Genomic DNA, 11,948 nt, shown 5'->3' on the forward strand with positions numbered 1-11,948 from the left:
AATCCAGCTTAATTTAGGAGAAGCAGCCAGAGGATCGTGGAGTGAGTTCCCGCTTCGTTGCTGGATGCCTTGGAGGGGCGTCCTGCTGACACCGGTCCTGGGCAGGAAACCCAGCGCTGCCTCGTGCTGCCGGCTCCCCTCCTGTTCGGAGCAGGCCAGCTTTCAGCAGCGGCCAACAAAGGCAGGCAGCCTTGCTGCGGCAAGCGGAGGAAGATCGTGGTCCTTGCCGGGAAGCTTTCTGCTTCTGGGGGGCTGATACATAGTTAATCGCAGGCCCTGGTGCCTTGTGCTCAGCCACAATGGCTCTTCCTAAGCTTGTTGAGCTGGAGGGGTAGTGGGGATACTTGGGATGGCCAGTGGCCTTCAAACTGTGCTGAATTACTTACAGGGCTGGCTGTCAGATGGGGGGGACATTTCATCTGAAAGAAGTCAGCTGAATCCCTATGGAGCTGCCCATCACCTGCAAGCCCAGAGTTCCTGCATGCCCTTTTTGCTACAGGGCTGTGGGTGTTAAATCACCTTAAGTATTGGGTGTCTTCAGCATGACCCTGGAAAAAGCAGTTAGTGAGTACCGTGTTAGAGCACTTGTTAAACTCCAAGCCCGGAGGAGAGAGGTTGTCCTTTGTGCTGTTGCAAAGCAGGCAGCACCCATTAGGCACGAGCGGAACCGAGCATTGATCCAGTGTGTCCACGTGGATCCAGCGAGGCCAAGTGGATGGAATGAGCCCACTCTCAGAGTTTATTTAAATGCTGGCTTGCTCTGTGTTTCAGACATCCCCACTAGCACGAGGTGGTGTGCAGCTGCCACCTCCTAGGGACAGGACACCACCGATTTGAAAGGGGCTAAGGTTTCAAGAGTATGTCCTGAACAACGTCCCTTTTTCCAGCTGCTCGCCTGGCAGAGGCGCAATGCAGCAGCACCCACGAGAACGGCTGTTGTGGCAGCTGGGGGGAGGGTTCGCTAGCAGAGAAATCAGAAATCTAATATATTCCCAGCTTTCTGTCAATTTTCATTAGCCAATACTGATGTGCTGGCAGAGAAGTGGTTTTACCATCGGTTGTTAGGAAAGCATAAAGCAGACGGATTTCTAAATGCGTTATGAAAGATGCTCTGTCACTGTGAGGCTGTTACTGGCACTGCAGGTTCGAAGGGCTGCAGCTTTGACACCGGCAGTTCAGCAGTTGGCCTTGTCTTGGGGATTTTATTCAGCGTTCCCAGTTCCCCTCTCAGCCCTTTCCAAAAGATCTATTCCTGCCACGAGTCTTCGCGAGGGATCAGAAACAGCAAGCATGGCCTGTTGCCATAAAGAAGGGAGCTGTGTCCCTCCTCATCTAAAATGGTGCTGCTTAAGCTGGAAGTGCCAAAAGTCTTGAAAATGAATCTGTTTTTTAAAATACACCCCCACCTTTTTACAGCCAGGGAAGAACTGCAGCAGTAGCTATTGTGAGGCCAAATCTTTGCCTAATTAAATTCACAATAATCTCCTGTGCAGGCTCGGAGAGATTGAGAGTTTTGCGCTGCTGTAACTGCTTCAGTACTGTCCTTCAGCCCGGACCTGTTACCGTGACATTGTCTCCATGTAGGGCACCATGTACCTACTCAGGGGTGGGGGGTCCTGAAACATCTTGCATCAAAAGAAAGCTGTGCTGCTGATGTGGGCAAGGCTGAAGGGCTGGATCCTGCAGCCAGATCCACTGGGGCTGGTCCTTCCCCCAGGGTTCTTGTAGAATCTGGTGTTGGCAGAGACCTGGAGACCTGGTCTGGTGCATACGACAAAATCACTGCTGTCCCCAGGCAGTCTGGCGGAGAGGCTACGCTGCTTTGGCTTTATTTCTGATGTTGGATTGATGTTGAGATGATGCGTGGATGCCTAGGCTGCAGCTGAAGTTTCTCCAAGCAAAGGGTTTCTTCTCCACCCCCCTGTAAACAGCAGCTTGTGGTGGCCTTGCCAAGTGTATGGGGACCAAAAAGGCTCATCATCCATCATGGCTTGCAACTCCTACAAAACCACTGGATGTGGAAAGTATCTCCCAAATAGGAATCTTTGAATTCCATGGACAAGAGTGTTTCTAAATGATTACATTACTGCCCCTTGAAAACACATGGTGGAAAATCACACAGCAGTCCAGAAGAGGTCTTCTCTTCTGTAGTCTCTGCTCAGAGGAGACTGCATCCCTCTAACTCTGTTTCCAGCATACAAAAAAATATTTGCCAGGGTGTCAGAAGTTTTCTGCTCATCATCTCCAAGAAACTACCCTCCAAGGGTCATGTGCTGCTCCTCTGAAATCTTAACACTTTGCATGAGAAAGAGCAGATACAGACTTCCAAGGCTGCGGCTCTTTTTTTCATGGGCCTGTTGAAATTCGTAATGAAAACCAAGTTTTTCTTGTACTCTGCCTGTACTGCAGAGTCTAAAAGTGTGGAGTTGACAACAAGGAAAAGAAATCCCGAAATACAGTATATTCGGTGGGCAAGTAATTTGGCATCATCCCTGAGTCTGGCCTTTAAATGAACAAATCAGCAGCAAGTCACGGTATTCCCGGTTTTGTTTGGATCTGGGACAGAGGCAGTCCTCTCTGCTGGAGAGGGAGAGCTGAATCATTTGCCCCGTGGGTCAAAGCCTTAACTTGAGCATGGGAGAGCCATGTGCAGAACAGCAGTTTGCACCAGGACTCATAATTTGGAAATTATGCTAGAAACAAATTTGAGCACACTTTCTTAAGCAATAGCAATGATAATTAGTCATTAACACCTATGATGTTCTGCTGCTTTAATAGCCGTAGGATAGAACATTTGTTAATATTTAGTGGTGTTTTGTTTGGTTTTGTTTCTGTTAAATCAGAACCTTTTGGAAGCATAGCCCACAATTGCATCCAGCTCTCCTGAGATTTGCACAGTTAAATCTAAATATCCTAAAATGGCACATTCTGTTTTATCTGGTTACTTCTAAGGTACAAAATGCTTTCAGGTTACATTCTGGTTTATGCTTTAAAAACATAAATCTGTGTCTCTAGAGAGGCAGTTCCAGGCTTTATGGAGCGCACGATGGCACCTGTGTAGTTTTGTGTTAGATGCACCCAAGGGGAAGAATGTTTCAATAAATGAGCAATTATCTTCTTTAGAGAGTGTTACACGATTGCACTAGTCTTTCTTTTCTTTACACAGCAGGTCTGATTCAACTTGTCCCCCTTATCCAAAATAGGGGAGACCTGAGGAAGGAATCCTCGCTTCAGGACTAAGAGGAGACCAGGATCCTTTATCCTTGCTTAGACCAGGAGCATGAAGCTCAGTTTCATGCAGGGCCAGGCGGGGGGAAGTTTTCCTCCGCTTCGTAGCTGGAGGATCTCAGTTAGTTCCCAAGTGCTGTGGATTGCTCCCACGTGTAGGTTTTGGGTAATGAGATCGTCAAGCTCAAGGTCAGAGGTGAAGTACACAATGCCAGTTTTGAAGACACATTCATTTTTGCAGGTTTTCTTCTTTCTGTTGCCAAGTTGGGAATACTTTAAAGACTACTTGGTTTGAGAAACTGTAAATGAATAAGTAATTTCTAAGCTCTTCTGCTTGCTTAAAGAACGGATTGGGAGAAGGACAGTTATTTAATTAAAGAGCTACTTGGTATTGTTAACAAAGGATTGAACTCCAGCAATAATTCTCCTAATTCACAGATTCCTTGGGAATTCAATGACCTTGAGTTTGCTGTGCTTGAAACTTGCCTTAGATACTTGGCTTCCTTTCTCGAATACTTTGGAGAGGAGAGCAGTGCAGAAGGCACTGCAAGGCTCTTGAGTGAGACAGGCGCTGTTTCACTTAGTATCGTATAAGAAGAGGCAATTGTGTTGTACAAAATAAACCTCTTGCTTCAGAGCACGACTGGAGTTATTGCACTCAGAGGTCACAGTGTATCACAGCTGGGTCTGCCTCTGCTTCTCTAGCAGTCTGCTATGGAAATTTTGAGTACTGGCGGTTTGGGATGTCCAGCTGATTTTCTTGCCCCTCTTTAATTTATGAAACAAAGCAAATGCAGACCAGCGGTACATGATGAAATTTGTGTGAGAAGTAACTCATCTGAGGGATCACATCATTTAATCATGCTCCAGAGCTCGGGGCTTCACTTGTCAGCCGAGAGGGAAGTCTGATCTCCCAGTGCCAAGTGGCGTTTCCTGCATCCTTTCCTGTAGTGGCAACTGGGGAGGTTACAGGGATGAACGAGTTGCCAAGTTCACTGGAAATGAGTGTTTATCCATCACTTCTCTGTGTTTGTCTCCACCATAATAAGTCTGCCCAGGAGTGACTTCAGTCATGTCAGTGGTTAGCTGTGGGATCGCACATAAAGCATCGGGATTTAAAACGGAAAGATCATCGTTAATAAGAACTCTGAATACACAGAGTTGTATCTAGGGAGGTCACAACAGTCTCCCTCTCCACCATAGGTAGGGCAGCAGTAAACGAAGACCCACTGCTCCTTTTCATTGGGTCTACAAGCAAAATATTTTATCAATTTAGCTATATTGGTGATTTAAAAAACAGAAAACTAGTGATCTGTTTTGGTTAATCACTCCAAAGTGGCAAAGCTGTGTTAGTGCAGCCACAATTATTTCATACAGTTACTTGGGATGTGGGTGCAAAACATCTTTCATTTCACTTCAGCCAACCCACAGGAACTGCCCCTTTGCACCGCTACGGCTGCATCTCTGGAAGGAGGAGCAAGAAGGAGATGGGGGCGAGCATCCTGCATAGTTTTGGCAGCAGAGCTGTGGGGCAGGGTGAGGGCTGTCCTGGCAGCCGCCTTACTCCCGTAGGAGAACAGCTCTGCACCAGCTGCGGAGAGGAACCTACATGCTCATCTCCTCCCAAATGAGGTGCTCACACACTAGGTGACATTAGCCATCTTTTGAGCTTTTAGTTTGGCTTTGTATTTAAAGCCCATCTTGGGCATTTCGAAGCCTGCCGTACAACATGTCTTGTCCATGATTGCTTTTCATGAGACTTGTGGGGCTGCTTTTTCTGGGCTGTGGTAGTACAATCTGGAGCTGTGAGAGAAAGCCCTCGGGGGCCAATCCGTGGCTGCAGGCCAGTTTCTGCATAAACTGGTCTTATTTTTAAAGTCCATTTTCTCCAGTACACTTTTTTTGGCCTGCAAAAGACTTCTTCATTTAAAACGAAGAACATAACACTCTCTCCTTTCAGTTGGTCTTTTGGACACGAGCCAGTAGTGCCCACAACAGCTGTACCACAGGTTAAACATTCAGTCTCTAATGGTTTGGGGAACATTAAGGTTTTTAAGGCTTCAACAGGTCTAGAGTAAATAGTGGTCAATAAAGAGTAGCTCTTCTTTGTATCCCTACACTCTCAGTGCTCTGCACGAGAACAAAGCATGCTTAGAATATAATCATTGCAAAATTAATATCCATGAAAGGTTCTTTTTTTGAAAAGAATCATACAGAAACCTGTTTCACTGAAAGAAGAGTTTGCAAGAGTTCAACTCGCAAGAATCTGGTAACAGGCATGAGGAAGTTTGCACGTAATGTCTGTTAGACGTGCTTGTGTTGCTCCCTGTGTCTATGTTTAATGGCTGCTACGTGGGAGGAACAAATTACAGAGAGAAATTACAAATAAATTTCTCTGTTGTCTTCTCCCACCTACCAATCTCTATTAATGATGTACACAAGAGGTAATTATGATTTTTTGTCTTGCTTACGGCTTTCCAGTATTGCGTGGAGTCAAAAGCCCGTGTGTGCTAATAGGTAATATATAGCATAGTGCTTTGGACCCAAACGAGGTAGAAACTACGTTAGCACTGGTGGGTGATAGTCGGACATTGCCCTTGTTAGTGATCAAACCCAACGCCGAGGACTAGCTCTGCCTTAATGATTTAAATGGATTCATGTTGGTGGAGCTGTCAAACTGTATGGAGGGAAGCGCTCATTTCTTTCAAGTTTTGTAGATGTGGGTGAGAAATCACGTGGCGCTCCTTATTGTGAAGGAAAGCCTGTGGGCGTCACAGTGCTTCTGCAGCATTGGGTCACTGTCCACAGGTGCCTCGGCCCAGGAAGGGTTAAATTGCTCTGTTGGCTGCTGGCCACTTGGACTTCATTTACAGCACTTCATGCTGCTGTGCAAAAATAGTTTGTAAGTTGTTATACTCTCTGAATTGATTGACCCCTTCTGATACCCTTCCATGGGTTTCCTACCGGTGTGGGGTGTACCTTGGTTCCTAGATGGGGGATTGGGGCTGCAGGATGCTGGCACATCCCATGCCTGTTGCCACTTGATGAATAAGGAGACAAGAGGGACGCTGGAGTAGGAGAGGAGGAAACTTCATAGGAAAAACAGTGAAAGTGCCAGCCTTGCAAGGCATTCTTCTGAAAAACAGGATTATATAAAAGCCTGGCTATTGGGGTGCTTCTCATTAGTTGCACTGCAGGGTTGGCTGGAGCGCAGGGTTTGTTAGAGTTGTCACCTTTTTGGCTGGAGCAAGGTGGCTGTTAATAGATGTTTCAGTTGTATATTGCTTTGCGTTGAAGCACCAGTAAAGACTTGCTGAGATGTGTTTTATTTTCAGTTCAGTTTTCAAAGTTAGCTAGTTTTTGGAAGAGGCAAGAAGTAGTATTAAAAGTTCAGAAGTTAACCAGCCTACCAAAGAGATTACTCCTGCATGGCAAGCCAGAGCTTTAAAATACACTTGTTGATTTTATTTAGGGCCATTTGCTAGGGGTTCATATCTTTACTTCCATTGGGAAGTTTCATAACATTTTGCTACCCATCGGTATTCTATTAAAACTCTGTTGTGTAATCGAAAAGCCTTTCTGCTTCTCATGGTTTCCTCTTGTAGCTAATTCAGAATGCCCTAGATGGCAGTTTCGGAATAAATGCATTCAGGCTGCATGGTCTTGATTTTGTTTTCTTATAAATTCAAAACAAGATTTGAAATTAAGTCCTATTGCCAATTTTCCTTTAAATAATAGTTGCCTAATGACATGATTTAAGAATTTTTATCTAATGTCACAATACTCTTGGGAAAGCCTGTGCCTATAGTTATATTGTAGTTAAAATGTCAGTGAAATCTCCAGCCTGTACCATACGCATTTAATACTTCTAGTTCTATATATATATGTTGTGTTAGAGAGGATAGATCAGTGGAGTCAGTAAAAATATGCTTGTGGGTCCTGCAGTGTTGGACTGGTCTTGTTCTTGCTGTGTGAGCTCTCTGTTGTAATAAATTGTGCTTACAGGACTGACCGTAAGTGGGTGTGATTTGAGGTCTCCTAGAGCCCTTAACAGAAGCAGCGAGGTTCAAAGTGGACAAAAAATAAAGTGTTATTAGTAGAGAAAACACTATAGGGATACAAATGAAGAACAGGTGAGTGGAAAAACATGCTTCTTGGGAAAGCATAAGGTTCATTCAATTTGGGTAAGTCTGCTGAACATAGGATTAGACCAGCTAACCTCTGCCTGTAGCACTCTAAAATCTCGCATGACTTCTAAAGGGATATACATCTTGACAGGCAGCTCATCTGTGGCTTGCCGAGAGGCCATCGCCAAGATGTTCTCCTTTGGCTGCGTTGCTGCATGGGATCTGTCTAATAAGAGGCAGCCTCTGGCCTGAATTGCTCGCAGACAGCATGAAAGAGGGGGAGAGTGGGCAAGAAGGTAAACTTGAGCAGGAAAGGAGAAGGGGTGGGGGATTGGTGGTGACCCATGAAAAAAATGTCCTTCCTTTCTCAGTCCGGCTGAAATTCCTCCCTCCCTCCTTTGAAATGGATTACATTTGTTCAGTTTAAAATCCATGCGAGCTGCTTCAAGTGGACGCAGCTTGGTCCTGTGCTGTCTGTCCACAGTGATATGCTGAATTTCAGGTTTCAGTATGCGCACATCTGGTTTGTTAAGATAGCAGCAATTAAATCCAGGTGTAAGTTTATCCCTTAGATTCAATGTCTGTGCACAATAATGGGAAAAATGCAACTGAAGGCCTAATAAAACAGGACTTCTGCTGGGTCTGAACAGCTGGTAGAAGCATCACTCGCGCTGTCTGTTAAAGGGAGCTTTCTGTGCCTGTGATTTTCCTTTTACCACTCCCTTTAATTGCCGTCATGTTTGAGTCATTCTCTCTTCTGTTCGTCTTTTGGATTTTAGCTCTTTGCTAATCTTTATAGCCTTTTTACATGTGCTTTATTGACTGTATTACCTATGGCAAATTCTGCTGCCAGTAATGTAGATTGGATCCTATATCTGTTGTGTCAGCTCCTCTGGCAGGTTGATGACATTTGTGTTGTGACGTAGAATCAGCCCGTGATTTTTTTAAATGTCCGTTGCCTAGGCTGATACATAACTTTGGCCTTGAGGGTTTTTTTTTCTCTTGGGTTTTTTTTTTTCCAGCTTATTTTCCACGTTATCATCCTGGTTTCCACATGCCTTTCATTATATCAGCTACTGCCTGATCTACTGAAAACTGTAAAGCCGGTTTGCCTGCTTTTCTTAAGTTGTGGCTTTCCATAAGGTTTCTGAATGTAATCTTAGCTCGTTATCTTCTTGTTTTGAAATAGCAATTTCCACTTTAAGGATGCTTTTATTCTAGCATACATATGCATCCTGTATTACCTGCCTTCTGGAACTGCTGCTAGGAATCTCAGGTGCATTTTACTTTCTATTGACATTTTAAAATGACAGGGGAACTGTAGCTTTGCACTGCAGTGCTTGAGATAACGTATTTAGCATCTTGGCTAAAACATTCAGCAAGATGGATTTCTAATGCCTGAACAGCATTTGGGTGTAACGGAAAAGGCATTGTCATACTTGCTTACTATGTATATGGCATCCTTTTGTATTGTTCTTTATTATTATTATTATTCTTAAAGCCCATGGGAGGCAGAAGTATAGTAAGAGTTTTGTAGTGAACGCTTCATGGTTCTTTTTATCCTGGTGATGCTGTATTGTGATGTTGATGTTGTGAAAAAATGAGCTTACAGTCTACTTACTGCTCAGTTTGGCCAACGGTGGTATCTCTAGAACGGGCTGTAGTAATCCCAAATCCATGGTGGATGTTTCTTTTACTAGTTTACAATGAATAATCCTCTTAATTTCCTTGAATAGCAGCTGGTATTGCTACAACCTGTGCCTAAAACCAAGAACAGCTTATTCAGAAAGCCTTCTGGCCCTGCGAGCAAGGAGGAATTTTCTCCCAGGGGGGCTGCGGGGGCTGACTTTCACAAGGACAGCACTGCCGAGACACTAACTTCTCCTTTCTCTCTTCTAGATGCAGCAGCTGTTTTATGAAAATTATGAGCAGAACAAAAAAGGCTATATCCGAGACCTGAGGAACAGCAAAATACACAGAGCTATAACGCTGCACCCCAATAAGAACCCCCCCTACCAGTACAGACTTCACAGCTACATGTTGAGCCGCAAGATAGCAGAGCTGCGCCACCGGACTGTGCAGCTGCACCGGGAAATTGTCCTGATGAGCAAATACAGCAATACAGAAATCCACAAAGATGACCTGCAGCTGGGAATGCCACCTTCCTTCATGCGATTCCAGCCCCGCCACCGGGAAGAAATCTTGGAGTGGGAGTTTCTTACAGGAAAGTATTTGTATTCGGGTGCTGACGGGCAGCCCCCTCGGAGAGGAATGGACTCTTCTCAGCGTGAAGCGTTGGATGACATTGTTATGCAGGTCATGGAAATGATCAACGCCAACGCTAAGACCCGGGGGAGGATCATAGATTTCAAGGAAATACAGTATGGCTATCGCAGAGTAAATCCGATGTACGGAGCAGAGTACGTTCTTGACTTGTTGCTTCTGTACAAAAAGCATAAGGGGAAGAAGATGACCGTCCCCGTCAGGAGGCACGCGTACTTGCAGCAGACGTTCAGCAAGATCCAGTTTATGGAGCACGAAGAGATGGACGCCAAAGAACTGGCCAGCAAAATCAACCAGGATTCTGGATCCTTGTCTTTCCTCTCCAACTCGCTGAAGATGTTTGTTCCCTTCCAGCTCAGCCGATCAAAAGTGGAGAGGAAGGAACTCAAAGACAAGAAGATCAACATCCTGATTCCTCTCTCCGGACGTTTTGACATGTTCGCAAGGTTCATGGGGAATTTTGAAAAGACGTGCCTCATTCCAAACCAGAACGTCAAGCTGGTTGTCCTGCTTTTCAATTCCAACTCCAACCCTGACAAAGTGAAGCAGATCGAGCTGATGAGAGATTACCGCTCCAAATACCCCAAGGCTGACATGCAGGTTTTACCGGTGTCGGGGGAGTTCTCGAGGGCACTGGCTCTGGAAGTCGGATCTTCTCAGTTCCAGAACGAGTCTTTACTTTTCTTCTGTGACGTTGACTTAGTGTTTACCACAGAATTCCTCCAGCGGTGTAGAGCCAATACAGTTTTGGGTGAACAAGTATACTTTCCCATCATTTTTAGCCAGTATGATCCAAAGATTGTTTATAGTGGAAAAGTTCCTAGTGACAATCATTTTGCCTTCACCCAGAAAACAGGTTTCTGGAGGAACTATGGCTTTGGTATTACCTGTATTTACAAAGGTGATCTTCTTCGAGCAGGTGGCTTTGATGTCTCCATCCAAGGTTGGGGCCTTGAAGACGTAGACCTATTTAACAAAGTCATTCAAGCTGGCTTAAAAACTTTCCGAAGCCAAGAAATTGGAGTAGTCCATGTGCATCACCCTGTTTTTTGTGACCCTAATCTTGATCCAAAACAATACAAAATGTGCTTGGGGTCCAAAGCTTCAACTTATGGGTCCACACAACAGCTGGCTGAAATATGGTTTGAAAAAAATGACCCAAATTTTGGGAAAAGCAGCAATACTAATGGCTCAGTGAGGACAGCCTAATGTCCAGCTATGCTGGAAAAGACTTTTTTTTTTAATTATCTAATTTATTTTTGGGAAAATGTGTTTTGATAATTCACTTTTAAAAGACCACACAGGATATATTTTAGAAATCATCATTGTTTTCTTACAAAGCGCTCATTTTGAGAAGAACAAGGCCGTTGTTTTTTTTGTTGTTGTGGTTTTGGTTTTGAACAAAACTGTGATCAATATTTGCCTTCAAACAAAAAAATTGTTTAAGAGTTATCTGACCGATCAGCGGAAATCTGACTTGAATTAGAATTTCCTTACGAACAAAAGATTGTTTCCTACCTTTTCCGTTGCTGTCTTCGTTGCTGGGATTCTGTAAATTGGGACCTGAGCGTGCAAGCCAAGTGACAAAATGGTGTATCTAAATGTTTTGTTGTGACTGCTACCGTGCAAAGATTCTGCTTCTTTTGTTAAGGATAGCCATTATTTTTAAAATTGCGTTAGAACAAAACGAATCGGTGTGGCGATGATAAGGGTATTAATCGCAGGAGGTTTTTTTTCCAAATGGCTGATTATTTCAATTTACAAATACACTCCCGCTTACTATGGCCAGGCGACTTCAAGGGAGGGAAGAAAGTAAGCACAACCTGCTATCCGTTTAGTCCTTGTAGAAATTTTTGTCTTTTATACTTGGTCCATATATGGACGTAATGTTTTAAGAATCCGTGGTGGGTTCTGTGTATTATCCTCAACCGCTGTCCTGTCTAGAGCTGAGACGATGTGATCAAGAAATGCCGAAGCATAATGAGGGAGGGGAAGAGGATGGGAAATGCAAATCTCTTGCAGCAAAGCGACGGTACACAACGAACAATTAGAGATCCCTAACGAGAACTTTGAAAAATCTTCTATACCGAGTGTACTGCACCTGATTGCATTGATTTTGTTCAGTCAGTTACATGATGTTAACGGGAACAATTATTACATTTGATTACTAGTTTTGTTTTGGGATTATTTTTTTCTGTATCTGATAGACCGTTAATTTATTTAATATCCATTGTTTTAGGTTCTTGACCTTTCCTTGAATATCTGTTAGTCATTTTAATATTTTATATATATATATATGTGTGTGTAAAT

The 11,948-nt window shown here is 44.1% G+C and overlaps 1 protein-coding gene across 1 annotated transcript in view; it reads left to right on the top strand.

Moving 5' to 3' along the window:
• The window catches only part of LOC104081659 (chondroitin sulfate synthase 1-like), a 73,109-nt gene extending 62,151 nt beyond the window's left edge, over positions 1–10,958 (top strand). The window contains exon 4 of the mRNA XM_009584495.1: positions 9,255–10,958. Coding sequence (XP_009582790.1) covers positions 9,255–10,847 — 1,593 coding nt within the window. The 3' untranslated portion in view covers positions 10,848–10,958. The remainder of the gene's footprint in view (positions 1–9,254) is intronic.
• The last annotated feature ends 990 nt before the right edge of the window (positions 10,959–11,948 follow it).

The sequence above is a fragment of the Fulmarus glacialis genome, unplaced genomic scaffold (assembly GCF_000690835.1).
Source record: "Fulmarus glacialis isolate BGI_N327 unplaced genomic scaffold, ASM69083v1 scaffold4999, whole genome shotgun sequence".
Lineage (NCBI taxonomy): Eukaryota > Metazoa > Chordata > Aves > Procellariiformes > Procellariidae > Fulmarus > Fulmarus glacialis.